This window comes from Penaeus chinensis, chromosome 36, assembly GCF_019202785.1.
Source record: "Penaeus chinensis breed Huanghai No. 1 chromosome 36, ASM1920278v2, whole genome shotgun sequence".
In the NCBI taxonomy this organism is placed as follows: domain Eukaryota; kingdom Metazoa; phylum Arthropoda; class Malacostraca; order Decapoda; family Penaeidae; genus Penaeus; species Penaeus chinensis.
The window spans coordinates 27560246-27580611 of record NC_061854.1 but is presented as its reverse complement, the minus strand read 5'-3'; the positions used below and the strand labels follow the sequence as shown (position 1 = coordinate 27580611).

Sequence of the window (20366 nt, the reverse complement as noted above, 5' to 3'; positions counted from 1 at the left end):
TATATGTGTGTGTGTGTATATGTGTGTGTGTGTATATGTGTGTGTGTGTGTGTATATGTGTGTGTGTGTGTGTGTGTGTGTGTGTGTGTGTGTGTGTGTGTGTGTGTGTGTGTGTGTGTGTGTGTGTGTGTGTGTGTGTGTGTGTGTGTGTGTGTGTGTGTGATCTATGCACATATGTGTGAGTGCCTGTGTGTATGATATATGACTTAACTATCCACAAAATAACTTTATCTTATTTTCAACCAACTCTGTGTAATTTATGGCATGAGACGTTTATCATAGCAGCAATATAAACTATATAACAAAGGTGATTGTGAAAATAAAAAGTGAACACTTTGAAAATGTATTTTCCTCAAAATTGGGGGGGGGGAGAATAAAAAAAAAGAAAAAAAAAAGAAAAAAAGAAAAAAAAAAGAAAGGGGATTCTCACTATCTTTTGAACCTTTATTACAAATTTCCTGAGGAAAAGTGCAAAAGGCCCAAAACATAAAAACATCCTACATGCAACCCAGAGGAACAGGATACTATAAAGGCTAATTCTTCTAATGCTATGTGGATAACAACACCTTGTCTCCTTTCCATCAAGGTTTGCGTGTGAGACAACTAACCCAAGAATGGAGATCTCACTTCAAATGATACTCTATGGAAAGTTTTGGTCCCCTAGATATACAAAGTTAGATGATATCCTGGCAGAAATACCAAAACCTTTTAGCATTTATTGCCGTCTTTAAATGTGTGTATTTTTCCATTGTTAAGAAAGTTGCAGGTTTCTAATACCAATTTCAATATGATATATATCAATTTATATAGAGGCACGCATTCAGGTTCCATAAATAATTAAAGCATTCTTCTCCATAATATGCACCCCTCATGACCCCACTAGGCCTACATCTAAAGTGGGTCTCTTCTTAAGACAATATATAGTAATATCAATCTTCATAATATGTATCACTCATATATGTAGCTACTCAATTCTATTTTGTTTTTTTAAATAAAGAATATTAATGATGATGATACCACAAAAGGAAAAGAAAAATATCCTATGCAAAATTTCTTCTAATCAAAAATTTGTATTTACATAGAAATTTAGATTGGGAGAAAGGAAGTGAAAGGAAGAAGGAGAAGAAGAAGAAAAATAAAAAAATATGAACAAGGAAAGAGAAATCATGTAATTGCCTCAGAAACACCATAATAATACTGAACAAAAATTGACAGCCAATTGTTTGGAAGATTTCAGCAAAGCACATCGGACACGGTTGCAAGAAAAACAGCATTGCTTCTTTTCTTCCTCCATCTACTGCAGACATGACTGGATCTTTTCAATCCACTCCTGAGCAGCCGCACCATCTGATGCACAGAAGTTATACAGGCGGCGCTTTGTCTGCAGCTGTAATAACATTTGGAACCTTAGACTTTTTCAGAGTAGCAAGAATGTCACAGGGAAATGAAAGTTGAAAATGAAACTATCATATAAACCAATTATAAATTAAGTTTAGGGCATTACTCTATATACATACATACATAAATACATATAAATATTACACACACATATATATACACATATATGTATGTATGTATGTATGTATGTACGTATGTATGTATGTATGTATGTAGGCACGCACGCACGCAAGCACCCACACATATATATATAGACAAAAATCTTTAAATGGTACACTTACATCAAAGAAGGCTCTCTCATCAACCTTTTTTGGTGCTCCTTGGGTCGGGCCAGATGGAACCACAGCAACAACATCAGATAATTCTAAAGGAAAAGAAAAAGAATCAGGTGATAATAATAATAACAAAAATCCCTTTTGTATCTAAAACATTGATGTAGTCATAATTCAAAGAGAATGATGGACAAGAAGCAACAGTTCTGCAACCTACCAATAATGCCCTTAAAGTGAGAGTCTTCCATGCTGTCATAGTATCTCAGTTGATGCTTCATACTATCAAGTACAAACCAACGCTGTTTCCAGTTTTTGAGAAGTGAACCACGTTTCCATAAGTAACCCTCGTGTGTGCGGTTTTCAGCAACATTAGAAGAAAACTGTTCGTAGTACTGGTGAGATGTAGTTTGCAATGAAGTAACCCCTGAAATTAAATATTCATGTAGAAAACACTTGTTTATGTAATATATCTCAGTAAATCACTTCTTCCTGAAATATACAGTGTGTCCAGAGGAATAGCTTTGGTACTGTAACAGTTGATACTAGATGTTTGACTAAATTACTCAGATGGTTGCATGATCTAATATTGGAAAGGACATTTTCAGTTTAGAAAATGTCCTGTTCCTTCAAACATGTAAAATAAATACATATTATCTATACATGTTTTCAACACACACAAGGAGTAATATAGCTGCCCTAGTTCTGAAAGATATTCCATACCTGATCCAACTGAAGTGTTGTCTAAGCTGGTCGGTTTTGTGCTTGTTTGGATACTCACTCCTGATTCCCTCACACTCTTAAACCTGGTGCAGTTCTTTGGTACAGACTCTATACACTTCTCATGGCAGTTATAACCACAGTCCATACATCGCATGCCAGTCTGTTGAGGATTTAGAATTTTTTTTATCATTACTGAGAACAAATTACACTACATATTATGTTACAATGTGTGGAGGGGGGAAGGGGGTGGGGGGAGACAGAGAGGCAGAGAGGGAGAGAGGGAGGGAGGGAGAGAGAGAGAGAGAGAGGGAGGGAGGGAGGGAGAGAGAGAGAGAGAGAGAGAGAGAGAGAGAGAGAGAGAGAGAGAGAGAGAGAGAGAGAGAGAGAGAGAGAGAGAGAGAGAGAGAGAGAGAGAGAGAGAGAGAAGAGAGAGAGAGAGAGAGAGAGAGAGAGAGAGAGAGAGAGAGAGAGAGAGAGAGAGAGAGAGAGAGAAAGAGAGAGAGAGAGAAAGAGAGAGAGAGAGAGAGAAAGAGAGAGAGAGAGAGAGAAAGAGAGAAAGAGAGAGAGAGAGAGAGAGAGAGAGAGAGAGAGAGAGAGAGAGAGAGAAAGGAAGAGAAAGAGAGAGAGAGAGAGAGAGAGAGAGAGAGAGAGAGAGAGAGAGAGAGAGAGAGAGAGAAAGAGAGAGAAAGAGAGAGAAAGAGAGAAAGAGAGAGAGAGAGAGAGAGAGAGAAAGAGAGAGAGAGAGAAAGAGAGAGAGAGAAAGAGAGAGAGAGAGAGAGAGAGAGAGAGAGAGAGAGAGAGAGAGAGAGAGAGAGAGAGAGAGAGAGAGAGAGAGAGAGAGAGAGAGAGAGAGAGAGAGAGAGAGAGAGAGAGAGAGAGAGAGAGAAGAGAGAGAGAGAGAGAGAGAGAGAGAGAGAGAGAGAGAGAGAGAGAGAGAGAGAGAGAGAGAGAGAGAGAGAGATAGAGAGAGAGAGAGAGAGGGTCAACAACAAGATTTCTAGACAACAATGCACCACACAGCAGAGCACAGCATGGCCAGAGAGAGAAAGCAGAGAGAGATATTGCCACCCTTCTAAAACACCTCACCTTCAAGGGGCCCCACAAGAGAGATGAACAATGGTCGCAATACGAAGGCGTGGTGTAGTTGTATTTCTCAAAGCGGTGAGGATGGGAGTAGCAGCCCTGCGGTGTGTCGCCTCCTCCACCTGCACTGCTGCTGGTCTTGCCTCTGATCAATATCTCAATGGTGCTGCGTTTGTGCACACTTCGCCCGTGGTGCCGAACCATCTGCGTGGTCATGGACACTTGACGCTGAGGAAACAGGAGAGGAATTTGTCAATGAAAGTTGAGCATACACAAAACATTCATCTCTAATACATGTACCATAAAAATATATGGATAATTTTAAGACAAAATGAAATATTTTTTTTCTTTCGTGTAGTGATTATTGCCTGCAATTAATGTTGATTTCTTCTCTCATGGCATCTCAAAATTTATATTGATGGAAATGTGATATATTTAGGTCTTGAGTATTATTTATCTATTCATTATTTTTTTCTTTTTTCTTTTTTTCAGAATATCATAGCCACATACTTTTTTCACACATACTTGTATAAATAAGCATTTCACCAGTTTTATGAAGGATATGTAATAAAATAATAATCCCTCTTAATCCCTACAAACTACAAATCTATCAGCATATCTTTACCCCCTGACACAATAACAGCCAGATATTTTCAAATTTCACTATGGCAAGTTTTGGTTCACTGCATTTCAAGAGCTTAAATTTACACAAGATAGAAGATATATTTCATTGTCATCTATTTCCAATATCAACACTCATGGACATGACTAAGAATAATTCACAAAATCTCCCTCCCCATAATTATTGTAATCATCATCAAACATTTTATGTCCTCTTCCCCATGATCTTTCTCAGTCCTGTCATTCAGTGGCTTACTTTGGCCCTACAGTTTAGACTTCCATTCCTTCCCAGATTGAAGACTAAACATCCTTAAATAATAATAATAAAAGAAGACAGACATATTTTGAGCATAACAATCTTATCCAGCATTTATTGTTTCTTGTAAAATGTTTAGGAAGTGCCTGTTTATAGTATGGGGTGCCTTTTGGATTTGGGGGGCTTAGGTAACTTAGTTATTCTCTCAAACAATGAACGCCAAGCCCTACATTAACCTTCTGGAAAAGAATCTAATTGAGTGCTTTGCTAAGACTAGAGCTGAGACCATTCAGTAGGACAATAACCCTTGCCACACCTTTCCTGTCCACCTGCCTCACAGTCAGGTGGAGTCCACAGAGGATTGGCCAGGCCAGGGTAATGAAGCATCCCCAGTGGAAACCTTTGGGGGATTTGCAGGCATAACTTCAAAAGGAAGACATCTTTACCATCTTGGAACTGGAGGAAGCTACTGACAATTTTGGCAAGAAACACACACCTTTCACTATGAACACCTAGCTGTTTCTGTGTCTTAGAGCCTGGACAAATAATGCAGGCCAACAAATACCATGAGTGTAAAAGTTTAATTATCTTTAATGAATTCCTTGTTTTTTCTTTCTCCCTCATTTGAACTGCACTGACATGACAGACAGACACAGATACAGACACACACACATGCACATCTCTATACATATCTCTATCTAAATACAAACACAGATGCAGACAGGCAGAGGGGCACACACGCACACATGCACACACACACAGGTATATAAAATGACACCTACTGTTAGCTGTTCAGGTGGAGGCAATTCCAGCTTATCCCAGTGCACATTCCACTTCTGGGGGAGGTGTCCCAGTTCCAGCTCCAAATGACGCAACTCCTCCAGCTGTGCTGTGAAGGTATCTGCCTGGACTCCCCACACACAATCGTATCTTTTTGAAGAAACAAATGTCGATGTTTAAAACCGGATTATTCTACAAACGGACGTAAATATTGTTATGCCAGTTTTAGGTGAGCAAAATCATGTTGACTTAAACAATATAGCAATATTTATCTTTACTGCTGCAAATAAGAAGAGGATTATTCACTCATCAGACTTCATAGTGGATTACCAAAATACACACATTATTTATTATTAACCCAATGCCGACGGGTATGACGTCGCCTGTCTCGCCCGTTTACCTTTTTCCTTGATTTATGAAATATTTTACGTTATCTTATTTTGCTGTTACTAATGTTAAAAAACATTATGATAAATATAATGTTTATAATAAGAATAACATCATCGATAGTCATAGCACTAGTAAAAAATACATTTTTCCCTCCATTTCAAATCAGGTACTGTCACAAGGTCTACTAATTGACTCCTTTATGACTAAGCACTAGCAGAGCCATCTATGGGCAGACATTTCACAAAAAATATAGAAAATAGGCACAGCATTTTCCCCGGCGGCACTGGGTTAAGAACCAATCTATAACTTTATATATTTTTTTCTTGGGGAGAGAGAGGAAGAGAGAGAATAATATATATATATATATATATATATATATATATAATGAAATAAATGTAAACACACACACACACACACACACACACACATACAGTGTGTGTGTGTATGTGTATGTGTATGTGTATGTGTATGTGTATGTGTATGTGTATATGTGTGTGTGTGTGTGTGTGTGTGTGTGTGTGTGTGTGTGTGTGTGTGTGTGTGTGTGTGTGTGTGTGTGTGTGTGTGTGTGTGTGTTTACATTTATTTATATATATATATATATATATATATATATATATATATATATATATATATATATATATATATATATATATATATATATATATATAAACACACACAAACATATGAATGTATATGTATTATATATATGTATGTATGCATATATATATATATATATATATATATATATATATATATATATATATATATATATATATACCATATATATATGTATATATGAATATATGCATATATTAATATGTTTCTATATCTATATCTACATATATCACTTACCCACTAATAACAATCCTGCGCTGGGAAGTGGTAGTTGTGCCATCCGCGGCCTCTGCCTCCTCCTCTTGCTGTCGGTCTAGGCTGCGTACCTCAGGGTCATAAGAAGGACCATGGCGCAGTTCTTCCCCTATCAAGTAGCTCCACAGCTGAAGTGCACTCAACTCCTTCACTGGCCTCAATACCTTTAATGCATGGAAATCAGTGTTTGGTACTTTGGAGACAACATTATTTCAGCAGGCGTAAACTAAACTTCAATTTCGACGTTAACTTAACTTAGACAGAGATGGCTACACTTGTACTAAGTCACCAATGAGCCAATTACGAGTACTGCCTGTCTGGCCCATTTACCTTTTTCCTTGATTTACAAAAACATTTTAAGTCATCTTATTTTGCTGTTACTAATGTTTATAACATTATAGTAATTCTAATGTCTATAATAAAAATAACACCATCGATATTCAGAGCATTAGTAAAAAATATGTTTTCCTGTCAATTCAAGGAAAGGTGAAATTAGGTAAGGTCACAAGGCCTACTAATTGATTCCTTTGTGGCTAACCACCAGCAGAGCCATCTATGTGCAAAGGCATTTCACTAAAGAATTAAAAAAGAGCACAGCATTTTCCTCAGCAGCATGTGGTTAAACATGTTCAACTTTCGCACTTGCATCTAGTGTTTCAGTATGACTAGTCCAGATGATGATGGCAGGGTGTAATGGTGCATAGTCCATTTTATTATTTTTTTTTTTAATGATAGCACCAAAACTAACTCAAATAAAATAAAATAAAATATTTACCCTCCTTGAGATTATTGAAACTATCCCCATCGTATGGAAAATGAAATAAAATTAAATGTTTAATTTAAGATTAAATTTTAATTTATTTCATTTGGTTTGAAATGACTTCTTTTTCTAAGCTGTTTTCTCATAACAGAATCATTCATTCTAGTTTGGAGCATCCTTGCACAAAGGACGACAGCAGCTCGCTACACATCCTCCTGCGATGTCATGATGCCTGGGACTCCTTGAAAACGCTTGCAAATTCCCTCTTGGACAGTGACAAGTTGGGAACAAAAGAAGGTAGCATCTAGCGTCAAAAGCAGTGCCACGTAAACTGGCCTTGTCATCCCATTGGAGGTGTACTTGAGCCAGCTATGCCATGACTGTGGTATCATTTACAACTACTTTCTCTCTCATTAGTTGTTAGAATAATAATGATATCAAATAACTAACTGCTGGTATCTTTTAATTTTTAGGCTAATCAAATAAATGTATAAATGCAAAACATATAAAAATACATACTGCAGAATCACTAATTCTGTCTCCAACATAAAGGAAGTTGTAAAAGCTGGAGTGTCGGCCGCTGTGCTTCTCTATGTAGTCAAATACAGATGTGCCTAAGTGTCCTGAAGAACCTGGTGATGATACTCTCCCACCTGGAATAGATATAAATACTGATCTTCTTATAAAGTATGAAAGCAAAAGAGACATACCCATCTTCTATTTCTTAGTTCTTCAACTTAGAATGAGCAATCTACAAACCTCCTGGATAAATGTCATCATCCTGCGATGCCTCTAAGCCTTTGTGGTGTCTCGACAAGGAACCTCGCTTATCTTCCTCTGTCATGATGCCTAACTCTGCTCTCTCTAGCTCTGAATCACTCAAGAATGTGCGGAAACGAGCTGACACGTAGTGGTAAGCCAAAAAACGGAGGTAGTATTCATTGAATTCAAAAGACAAGGGAAACTGCCGCTGGATCTGAGGAAAAAAATTGCTCTAAGAAAACAGTACTAAATACCATTCATGTAGTAATGTCTCATGAAAAGCATACTAACAAACTGCACAAATTGGCCCTCACATACACAAACTAACCCTTATAATCTTATAAGCACAGGATAAATTTCAACAATGACATCAATATCAAAGGCAATGTTGAATATTCATAATAATTATCCATGATATCAGCCGAAACAAATTTTTACCTGATGGACAGCATCTAGAAACTGAAGGAATATAGGAGCAAAGCCACTAGCTTGGGATCCCTGGAGGAGATTTGAGCGATGATTGAATCGATGACCAAATGCAAGCCACTCTTTCTCAATCAGGACTCTAAACCCTTCAATAGTGCGGTAGTATGGATCCAAGCAGAGTTGAGCTATGCTGGTTACCTGAAAGATTTTTAAAAATAAATAACTCCTGATCATAATCACAATATGACTTCATCTAAGAAAAAGTACAGCTATTGACTTTTCTTCCATAAGGAGCACTGTCTGTAAATATCAAACTTTATAAAAAATGACAAATTACTTTGGTAATATTCTGATGACAATCACCATTTCATCTGAATTTTGAATTACATACATCTCAATCCTCAAGAAAAAACAGTCAATTACCTGAGCAGTGAAGTCCCATCCATCCTCTAGGAGAAGCATAACTGATGCTCCCAACAAATCAATCAGGTCAACAATGGCCCCTGCTACCTGCAGGAGGGTCTCCAGCTGATTCAACCATTCACTGTTCTCGATTGCTCTGTGGGAGAAAATTTAAAAAATTATTTAATGATGCAGGAAGGGTGGGGGGGGGGGCATGAGCCAGGATAACTGAATCAAGACTGAAAACACCTCTTAATCCCTTGGATCTGGATGCCTGTGGCCCAAGATAGTGGCATTAAGCTTACTTGAGCAGGTACTCTGATGAGTGTGTGGCTTGTAAGTTGGGCACACACAAACAATTGTGTGGTGACAAGACCCCATGCTTCCCCTCTGCAATATCATTTTATCCTTTTCTGTTGTTTTTATTTTTTGCCATTCTTCAATGTTAATATTTGTCATTTGATGATCTGGTTTATCCAAGTGGTAACAGACTATATTCCCTTCACAGACTCCATATATCTCTCTAGGTAGTCCATAACTCAGTGCAATAATAATAACAATAAGTAATGGGGACAAAATCCTGAATATGGAAACAGTGTCCTCCCTGGAGCTAGTGCTCTTCCAGTTATGGCTCAGAGATGGTACATTCCACACTCGTTTATCAATGGAAATAATACAAAGGCCCCTTCCTAAATACCCATTGAGTCATATCTGAGTAAGTCTGCTGTGTAGGGCAAAAGATAGCAGATCATCTTCCTTATTTGTTTGTTTCTTTCTTTTTCTTTTATTTAACAACTTTTATTTAGTGTAATACTTGGCTAGGTGTGGTACACTTGGCAAAAGGGAGCAAACATCATTCTATTTGCTAATTTCCCTCTGTTCCAAAGCAGCTCTGTAACTTCCTTTCTTTTATGAACCATCAAGCTTTCATGATTTCAACATGGCTTAATAGCTTTGTATCTAGAATTGATACACTAAACAGAAAAAATCAATGAGCTGTATTTAGTGTGCATTCTACAGCAGCTGATATTAATTGGGTAAAAATGTAAGGGATGCAGAGTACATTATCTAAGTGCATTCACTTTGGCTATATATGAAGCCCTGCCCTTTCCTTGGGTGTAATCAAATGGCTGGCAGGGCAGTGTCACATCAATAATTAATGACAGTTTTTGATCTGAGTAATAGCATTTCTTCTTCGAAAGTTTACAATTTTCATCAATTCGTAAGTGTGGAACTCATCCATGAATGGTTACATTAAAACCTTTATATGTGATCAGGTTAGAATTTTACTTAAAATTTGAGTACCAGTATTAATTTCTTTTCCAGTTTATTTTTTCATTAAACTATGATTGCTTTTCCCAGGCACCACACTGATACTAATATATGTAATTATACTGTATCTAGATTTCCTATTCCTGTAGAACAAAAGGATGGCAACAGTTCTGTAGTTCCACACCACAGGTCGTGTTCTGACTATAATGAAGACTAAGATAGTTTACACAGCACTTTACAAAACAAATTATGCCCAGGAAAGGAAGACCTACCTGAAGAAGGACTGTTCTTGTTCAGCAGCTGGAGAGGAGGGTACACAGGCTCTCATCAGCTTCTTGAATGAGGACTTGATTTGGCGCACCTCTGTGTATTCAACGGGGATGAACTCTGTCTTGTGGTAAGCATCTGTTTTGATGCCCTGATAAACAAATATTGAGCTTATGAAACATCCATTCTTCGCCATGTACTGGTATTAGTGTAAAGGTGTATTAATCTAGTTTTAACCTGAAATTTTTTTTAAAATCTAAAAAAATCAGAAATAACTAATGAACAACAACATCAAGCATAACATGAAATCAGTTAATACGGGATTCCCATTATTTGTCATTTCACTCCTTTGTCACTGATATTTAGTGGACACACTCGCATTTCACTCTTTCATCTAAACCTCAAAAAATAATAAGAAACAGTAAATACAAGAAGCTACAATGTAACATTAAATGAAAATGAAATAAGAACACAAATTCCAGAAAAGGTATACATGCACAAAAATTCAAAGTTTTTGTGCGCTACTTACAAGAACTACAATATACTTCAACAACACATCTAACCCCAAGCTACCAAAAACAGCCTGATCAGATTCCTAAAACAACTGTTCTTAGTCTTTCAGGTATTATTTTTCTCACTCTCTCACTTACAGTAACTCTGGTGCACAAAGACACATAACAGGGTACCACTGCAATAAACCAGAGTTACCTATTTTCTAATTACATCCTCTTGGGAGGAGCTGATTTGGTCCTTGGTGTCCAGGACGACCTTCCACCTCAAGGGAACCGTCTTTATTTCAAGATCAAGCTTCAATGCTTCCCCAAACTCACCCTTTATTCAATCCACTACAACCTCTTAAATCTCTAGTTTAATCTAAACTGGTCAAATAGTCTAGGAATTATGGTAAAAATAGAACAGTAATAATTAACTAAGTTGGACCAGAGCTCATTGGTTCTTATTTTCTTTGATAAAATAATAGGCTTTGATATTCTCAAAAAATCCATATAGAAATTGTACATTCATATACACAAAGGCATATCCTTCTCCACATATGTACACTCATGTACCAAAATATACAGCTGGACACAAATGAAGAATCAGTATCACTTTCAGCATAATCTCTGACATGTGTCCTTTGCACCTGGTAACAATGTATTACTGTCAACACATAATTACATAAAATAATATTTGATAACACAAGTAGCCACTAAAAGAACCAACATAGGAATCTGACCTACATAATTCAAATTCAAGAGAGGAAGTGTAGCAATATCTGAACAACTGTCCAGTTGTGATCTCTAGACACCTGAATAGCATGTATCCATAGATTAAAAAAAAAAAAAAAAAAAAAAAACACACACACTAAATATCTGATGTATAGTTGAAAGTAATTACTTGTTTAAATGATTTCCATGCTGACAATAAACTTTTACCATATCATCCCTATGCTGGTTCTGTACTTCAGCATGTGTAAAACAGTTTCTCACTATGGCTTATTTTCTTCATGTGCCGACCTAGAGCTCCCTTTCCCACCCTTCCAATATAATTTTAATATCATTCTTAAAAGAATAGTATTCAAAATATCTTATGAAAATTACATTTATGAAAACATTTGCTATAATTACTACACACACACAGACACACACACACACACACACACACACACACACACACACACACACACACACACACACACGCAAACACACACACACACACGCAAACACACACACACACACGCAAACACACACACACACGCAAACTCACACACATACGCAAACACACACACACACACGCAAACACACACACACACACACACACGCAAACACACACACACACACACGCAAACACACACACACACACGCAAACACACACACGCAAATACACACACACACGCAAACACACACACACACACGCAAACACACACACACACACACACGCAAACACACACACACACACACACACACACACACACACACACACACATATAATCATTTGATTATGGCAAAACTATTAATACTTTTATAATCTCAAACTCAAGATGATATTCATTATTATCAATACACTCTATTATCATAGTATTTTCCTCATTTATATTAACACTGTCAGCATCCTTATTACCATTTTGGTTGTCATTAATTTAAAAAATAACTATTACGACTCTTATTATCATCATCATCATTATCGTCAACATCATAACTATCCTCATGGAAATGTAACAGTTGATTATTCTTAACATTACTTTCATAAAGATTATAGGAATGATAACAAGGTTTAAATGCAGAGACTGAGTTTTATGTTTTTACGAAAGGGATTTCAAGTTGTCAAATTGCTGTAATTCAAAAACGGAAATCAAATATTACCTTATGAATGATCAAACAATGGCATTTTTGGAAAAGTATATATAAAGTGTTATAAAATATGCTATCAGACAAAATATAGCAACATGTATGTAATATATTGTACATCACACAACATATCTGCAAGGTATAAGGTATGAGCCAGTGAAAGTTAGTCCTACTAAAAGAGCAAAACTGGTGTTTCACTAGTTCAAACACATTCTTGAAAGCAACCCTTATACACTTTCTATATTACTGCATAATATTGGTGCTTATGTAGTCCCTATCTAATAATTATGACTTCTGTTGTAGTTATCCTTTTTATTACGATTATTATTACTGTTATATATAAATATTACCATAATAATTACTATTACAGCCAGTATGATGATGATGACTAACTCTATTATCATCATTATCATTAATATTACTATTATTATTATAATCAATATCATCATTATTCTTATTATTCACTCCCTTCTTTCTTAATATCATCATCCTTATCACTATCATTATCCATTTACTATAACTATTATCATTATTTACTACTGATATATTTATTACTATGTCCACTTTATTAAAATTATTATCAATATAACTTCTGTCTCTCTTGTTATTATATCAGTACATTAATGATGATCAAATGTATTATTATATGTAGTATATTGTACGGTACCAAACCTCTAGACACCCACCTTAATTTGTGTCTTTTCTCCAAACACATAGAGAGCAGCTTTGTGGAAGGATTGCACGGCTTCTGTTCCCATGTCCGTTGAGTCCACGGAGAGCCTTGGCCCCGTGTTGATGCTGGAACGAAGGGCAGGGGTGGATGTGGGGTGGTGGCGGAGGGTCCCTAAGGTCCCTCCTACACCCCCACTGGACGGCACACCAGGTCGTGCTCCACGCAGGGAGCCCCACCGACCCATCCTGCCAGTACCCTTGCCCCCGCTTGTCCTGATGAAATGGGCAGGTGGGTGGGTCAGTAAGAACAACAGCAGGCCATTGCGAGACCTGACTGAGTGACTGGCTGCCCGGAGGTAAGGAGGAGGGGGAGGTGGGTGGGGAGTGAGGAGCGGCAAAACATGCTAGCAAAACTATGTTGTGGACACAAGGGCACAGGATGGAGAAGAGAAGGACAAGCACTTTTTGTGGCATAGGTATCATGAGTTCTTAAGAGGAGAGAGAAATGGAGGGAAAAAGAGGAAATGCATGTAAAAGAATTGACAGAACTTATTGTCATACCCCCAAATCTTTAGCTGAAGTAAATGTATCATCCTGATTAAATATTTTCTTCATTTCTATGATAAACTAGGAAGTAAAAATGAAAGACAAAAAAGCCAAAACTATGGGAAAAACAAGATTAATCGGTAATGATATGTATGTTTTCTTCATTAAAAAAAAATTATGCATATATAATATATATATATATAAAAAATAAAATTCATTCAAAATGGAAATATATTAGTTTGGAGTTTATACTCAGTACATCCCTCTAAAACTCCCCAAACTACTAAAACCCATAATGAACTCAAAACAGAAAAGAAAAATAAGTAGCATGTAAACTTGGAGAAGATATAAAAGATATTCCAATACATATCTCTTAATCAAATTCTATTAATGAATTGTTGAATGAGAACTAAATGAGAACCAAAACTGTCTAGAACTAACTCTGTGATCCCCTTTGTGAAAGTATAAACAGGAACAACAAGGCACAAATGAAGAGGATGGTACAAAGGAATGCTTAGTAAATGCTTGACAGTTAAACAGCCACCAGAAATAGGTACTTTAGTCACTCCCTTGGTTTTAGTGACGGAAAAAATAATAAATAAATAAATGAAAATAAAACTAAATTTCCATTTAAGAAATTAGAAGTAATCCATGATCAAGCAGTCACTGACAAGAGGACTTGACATATATGCACAAGGACTAAACAGCACTGGTGCTAGAAACATACGGCAAAACCTTGCTTTAACTAAACACTTACTGCATGTACTATTATCATTATCATAACGCTAGTTTAACACAATCAAATGTTCTCTTTTATTTTAGACTTTTTATTTAGATGAAAACAAATTCATTTTAAGTAATTCAACAGAAAATATTCATCACACACAATTAATTAAGAAGGGAACACACAAAAAAGCATATGCGGGGAAAATGCATAAACAAAAGCAACATATGCACTTCACTATGCAAGGTTCTACTGATATGTTTATCTCACAACCTTCATGCTACAGCTGAGCTTCAGATAACCACACTGAAGGCTTCTACACCACAACAGGTTTCATGCTCAATAGGTACAGTACTGTAAAAATATCATCTACTTACTAGCACTGAGCCTTTTGTGTGTCTTACACAGTGTATTTACAAATTAGTTCAGTGACTGAATTTAGAACTACTGAAATGTTCTGTGTTGTGTGGATAGTGCAAACAAAGCTCCTGTTGAAGCCTGTGCTATATATTCAAGATTTAGCAAAAGCTGCAAAGATAGCTTCAATAAAATAAGCATGAAATGAAAAAGAAAACTTCAAGGAAGTGTCAGCAAAAGATACAGCACAAAGCTTGAGACTATGCAATGAATCAATGCCTTAAGAGTCACCTTTGTGTGTGAGAATCTTAGGTCACATGATTCAAGGACATACTCAAAACCTATGGCCTTTTTCACTTTAGCAACAGCAAAATTGCTAGTGTCCGCAATGCCAATACTCAGTCAAGTGCTCTAAAATACCGTTAGGCTAAATAATTCTACAATTATCTGCATGTTATAATTAAATGCAATCTGATCCAGTGCTAGCATATAACTGTTACATTACACCACTACAACAATGAAATACATAGATCAGCCATTTTATACAACATATATAAGCTTTCATATAAGACATGTCAGTGAAGGTGTTAAAACAGCAAAACAATATACTACCTTCATGCAGCATGCTCATTTCATTAATATGACTATATCAAATACTCTTGGATATATCCTGTCTATAATCAGGAAAATAACTGATGCCTACTTGGAATACTCAAAATGATATAGTCATATTCTTTTCAATCTATGATTGAAAAATTACTTCTGTTCTTTCACTAAAAGTTACTGTACATGAATGAATTTAAATTCCTGATAACAATTAATAAGATAATACTATGAATTTTAAAAGTGAAATTAAAACTAGTCTATACTGAGCTATGTAAAATTATTAACCCAAGAATTTAAAATGAAATTTATCTACAATGTTAATGAAACAATTCCACCCAGTAAATAATATTTTAAAAATCAAACAAAACAAACAGTGTTTGCTTCAGGTTATATTAGTACAGGTTAAGTATCTAAATTACACACTTACTCTGTCGCGTTGAGGAGAAGAAGCAGACGTGTTATGGCGACACAACACGAGCATGTATGGGCCAGAGTCCACACATGTCCCATGGGGGTTAAACAAGTCCATATGTACCCACGGCTTTCCCACCAAAACCTGTTGGTCACTTACCGTAATGTGTTCATAGCCTTCGATAAGGGATTTGACTTGCGCCCCACTTCTGGTGTGAGTGTGGGGTAAGTGGGATGGTAGGGGGGAACTTCCAAGGTTGCACCCCCTGCGGCCAGCACCAAGGAGTTGATTGAAGGTGAAGAGCCTGTGAGTCGCCAAGTGGACCCTTCTCTCAGGACGGACAGAGGGGTTGCCTGTACAACTGCTGCAAGGTACTTCTCTTGCTCCACTGAGTATGATACCTCACTTGTTGTGCCTGCAAGACAGAAAGGAAATAAATGAGGCCATGAAACAGGTTTGGAATGACAGGTACTTTCTTTACTTACCTCCACCCTCAGAAATTTGTTAAAGTCATTCTTTATTGTAAAACTTCTTCAAATCTATGTTTTTCCTTTTTTCAGACAAATAATATGAAATTTCAAATACAGCAGTGAAAACACCATAAAGAATAATCGTACCCGTTGTTGTTGGCGGTCCCTTTAGCATGCTCATTACACCTTTGCCATGGAAGCTAGCACCCCTCAGGAGTAGAGCCTTGTTGCGTGGGTGTCTCCAAGTGATAACTGGCAAGCGATTTTGGCGATAACATCGTGCCAGGCGGTGAATGCTGTCATCACCCGTGTTGGGGGGCACAGACAACAGGGCTGGATAACTGTCAAGAAAGAAGACTCCTTAGAACTTGAAAATACTTTTTTAATTTTTCTTACTGTAAGCTTGAGAATCACTTTTAAATTTGTCTCACTGAAATTCTTCCATAACACTCACCTTCTGCAAAGTTGATAGTTGACATTACAAGTAGTGATTCTGAAGTCTGACTTCGTCCTTGGAGGTACGGTGGTGGAGTTGCTTGCTAGACTGCCGAGCCCCAAGCGCATGTAGTCCTTGTGGTAGCTCCGTTCAGAGAGCTTCTCCAGGGTCTTGCTGTCTACCTCACGCACTCCCACCAATCCACTCACAGATAACTGCCCTGTAGAGCCATTGCTGAGGCCAGAGGCTTCATGCTCATCAACAACTGTAGGTAAAAAGGTTTTTTTTCTTTTAACAAAGACTTCTCCCTGAAAGTGAGGTTGTTCTTACTTGACTGTCTGAGAGTGGAAAAACTGATTTTATCCTTCCTTTTTCATGAAAATAACATACAGTAAGAGAGACAGCAAAAGAATTCAACACTGAGGGCAATGAAATTCCTTTGTACCATTCCTGAAGCAAATCTGTAAACATAAGCACTAACTTGCTATATATATATATATATATATATATATATATATATATATATATATATATATATATATATATATATATATATATATAAATACATAAATATATAAAAATAAAAATGTTTATATATGAATGTATGTATGTGTATGTGTATGTGTATGTGTATGTGTGTGTGTGTGTGTGTGTGTGTGTAAAAACAACAACTCACAAATGCAAACTATTATATTAACAACAAAATAAAATAAAAATCTATCTAATCTATTCATAACAAATGCAATGCATGACAAAGCAACCAGCTGAACAAACAAAGGAAACAAAAGAGGTAATTGAACAAAGAAAGAAAGAAAGATAAGAAAAACAAAACACCAAATGCTTGATACTCAATCCAGTTTTACATTATCAGGGCATCAAACAAATGGATAAATAACATGTACACTCTTGATGGAGCCTAAAATTAGAATTATGAAAACACATACACACACAAATTTTTTTTTTTTTTACAATAACACATCTAATTCTAATACAATAACTTATTTGACCTTTAACGACAATACACAAAGTACATGCAAGAATGTACAATCAAATTCTGTTTTTTCTGAGGACAATGAATGCATACAAATAAATAAATTTAAAAAATGGGAGGGGGGGGGGGGGGGGAGGCATGTAGCAGTCTTCAACGTACAATAATAAAATAGTCTGAAAAATGCAATTACTAAAAATGGTTTCATTACATACACTCCAATAAGCAAAATGAGTTGGTATACACTAAACAAAGCAAATGGTAATGACAAAATTATAAAAGATGTTAGCAGACAAAGAAAAAGACAAACACGCACAAACACACACACCCCTCCCTCTCTCGCTCCCTCGCTCCCTCGCTCCCTCTCTCTCTCTCTCTCTCTCTCTCTCTCTCTCTCTCTCTCTCTCTCTCTCTCTCTCTCTCTCTCTCTCTCTCTCTCTCTCTCTCTCTCTCTCTCTCTCGCTCTCTCGCTCTCTCGCTCTCTCGCTCTCTCGCTCTCTCGCTCTCTCGCTCTCTCGCTCTCTCGCTCTCTCGCTCTCTCGCTCTCTCGCTCTCTCGCTCTCTCGCTCTCTCGCTCTCTCGCTCTCTCGCTCTCTCGCTCTCTCGCTCTCTCTCGCTCTCTCGCTCTCTCGCTCTCTCGCTCTCGCTCTCTCGCTCTCTCTCTCTCTCTCTCTCTCTCTCTCTCTCTCGCTCTCTCGCTCTCTCGCTCTCTCGCTCTCTCGCTCCCTAGCTCTCTCGCTCCCTAGCTCCCTAGCTCCCTAGCTCCCTAGCTCCCTAGCTCCCTCTCTCCCTCTCTCCCTCGCTCCCTCTCGCTCCCTCTCGCTCCCTCTCGCTCCCTCTTGCTCTCTCACTCACTCACTCACTCACTCACTCACTCACTCACTCACTCTCTCTCTCCCTCACTCACTCTCTCACTCGTTCACTCTCTCACTCACTCACTCACTCACTCACTCACTCACTCACTCTCTCACTCACTCACATTTTTGGGTTACAAACAACAAATAATAAACTATGACTTCAAAAGTAAAAATTAAACATATTTGCACAACCAAAAGAACCACAAAGAAAACAAGGAAAGGCCTGATATGTAAGTATGCACATACACTAAACTTGTAAAAAGATGCTTACAAAGAATAAAAACATTTTTTCAACAGTGCTGAATGATAGGTGCACAATGATTGTTAATATAACTATAATCATTGATATTAGCTCTACAAGGATGTGGCCAATTGATTTTCAAGTTATTTTCAAAGTTCTATAGCTAAATCATTACCATTATCACCAATAATGATAAGGATGTTGGTAGTACTCTCTTACTTACAGCATTTTCTAATTTTGCTTTCAGTTGGTAAAAGGTGGAGCCATTAGAACAGAAAATGAGGTAATTAAGCTAATCAAAAAACAAAATTTCTAAATCTAATTCATAGAGCTTATCAGTTTCAGACATTTTTCTAATGAAAACCCTGAATATTTACAACTAACAAGACAAATGTTCTGGCCTATAGAAGTGACTGTAAAGTACAAATCAATATCACAGAACAAGAAGAAATCATCATAATCCAAAGAACTGCAACAGGTAGTTAAATCAGCAAAAACTTTACAACTTAGCTGAAAAATTCCAGGTGATCAACTTCTCCCTTCACATTTTATCACAACAAATTCAGGGTAATCATAGCAGTGCCATCTTATGGCATGTCTAGAACAGTATTACAACACCAGCACTAATGGCATGTCATTCTCTAGGTGACACTCACTGGGCGAGAGCCTCCCACCACAGTCCAACTCCTCAGAGCTGCGGCTGACGGGCGATGTTACTCGCAGCAGCTTACACTGGCCTTTGTTACTTGTACCTAGGAAGCCATATCGAGTGACCGGGCCTTTGTTACACAAAAACAGAAACGAGGCTTCAGTGAAGAGTCTGAGCTACTATATCAACTTCAACCATCAAGGGAAAGTCAATTTGCCAAGGAAAGTGTGGTTATTATTTACCATTCAGTTGAAAAAAGGAGGTGCTGTCCAATCTACTACTCAAAGGGATATGAAGATAAGGTCATAAGGATCAAATGAGTGGAGAATAAACACATTATAACCACAATAGAATAACTTGCTATTAAGTGTATAAAAGAAGAAGAAAAAAATATTTTCAGTCTACTAACATTAAATCAAACTAAACAGCCTAAATATTCAATTAATTCTTATTAATCTTACATGGATATTTATGAGATATCTGGTCAATTATTTCAAGAAATATAATCATTTGATAATGCATGCCTGTACATGCAAATCAGCTGATAAAAATAACACTAAAACATTGCAATACTTGTATATCTTGGGGTAGGATTAAAAAGAATAATAGTGCACACCATGCATTAAATGGACATCAAAGACCCTGAATAAGTTATGCCTTAACGAATCCAAGCCTTACCATAAATATTACTTGCATTACTTTACTTTGCTTTTCTTGGATAATCTCCTGACTAAATGCAGGGATAAAGATGATGTATAAATTTACTCAACCTGAGGAAGCC

General features: G+C 37.0%; 1 protein-coding gene across 7 annotated transcripts in view; it reads right to left on the bottom strand.

The window, feature by feature from the left end:
* Nucleotides 1-1043: 1043 nt before the first annotated feature.
* LOC125044740 (myotubularin-related protein 13-like) overlaps nt 1044-20366 on the bottom strand; it is a 67985-nt gene continuing 48662 nt past the window's right edge. For 4 of the 7 annotated variants that reach the window (XM_047641623.1, XM_047641626.1, XM_047641624.1 and 1 more), the window contains 16 exons: nt 16869-17115; nt 16562-16755; nt 16104-16359; nt 13314-13572; nt 10288-10433; nt 8765-8900; nt 8354-8539; nt 7913-8129; nt 7673-7824; nt 6376-6557; nt 5133-5280; nt 3477-3701; nt 2391-2550; nt 1888-2094; nt 1680-1762; nt 1044-1387 (listed from right to left, as the gene is read on the bottom strand). In XM_047641623.1, the coding sequence (XP_047497579.1) occupies nt 1295-1387; nt 1680-1762; nt 1888-2094; nt 2391-2550; nt 3477-3701; nt 5133-5280; nt 6376-6557; nt 7673-7824; nt 7913-8129; nt 8354-8539; nt 8765-8900; nt 10288-10433; nt 13314-13572; nt 16104-16359; nt 16562-16755; nt 16869-17115 (2891 nt within the window). In that variant the 3' untranslated portion in view covers nt 1044-1294. The remainder of the gene's footprint in view (nt 1388-1679; nt 1763-1887; nt 2095-2390; nt 2551-3476; nt 3702-5132; nt 5281-6375; nt 6558-7672; nt 7825-7912; nt 8130-8353; nt 8540-8764; nt 8901-10287; nt 10434-13313; nt 13573-16103; nt 16360-16561; nt 16756-16868; nt 17116-20366) is intronic. The other 3 variants (XM_047641625.1, XM_047641629.1, XM_047641627.1) reach the window with 2 other exon arrangements.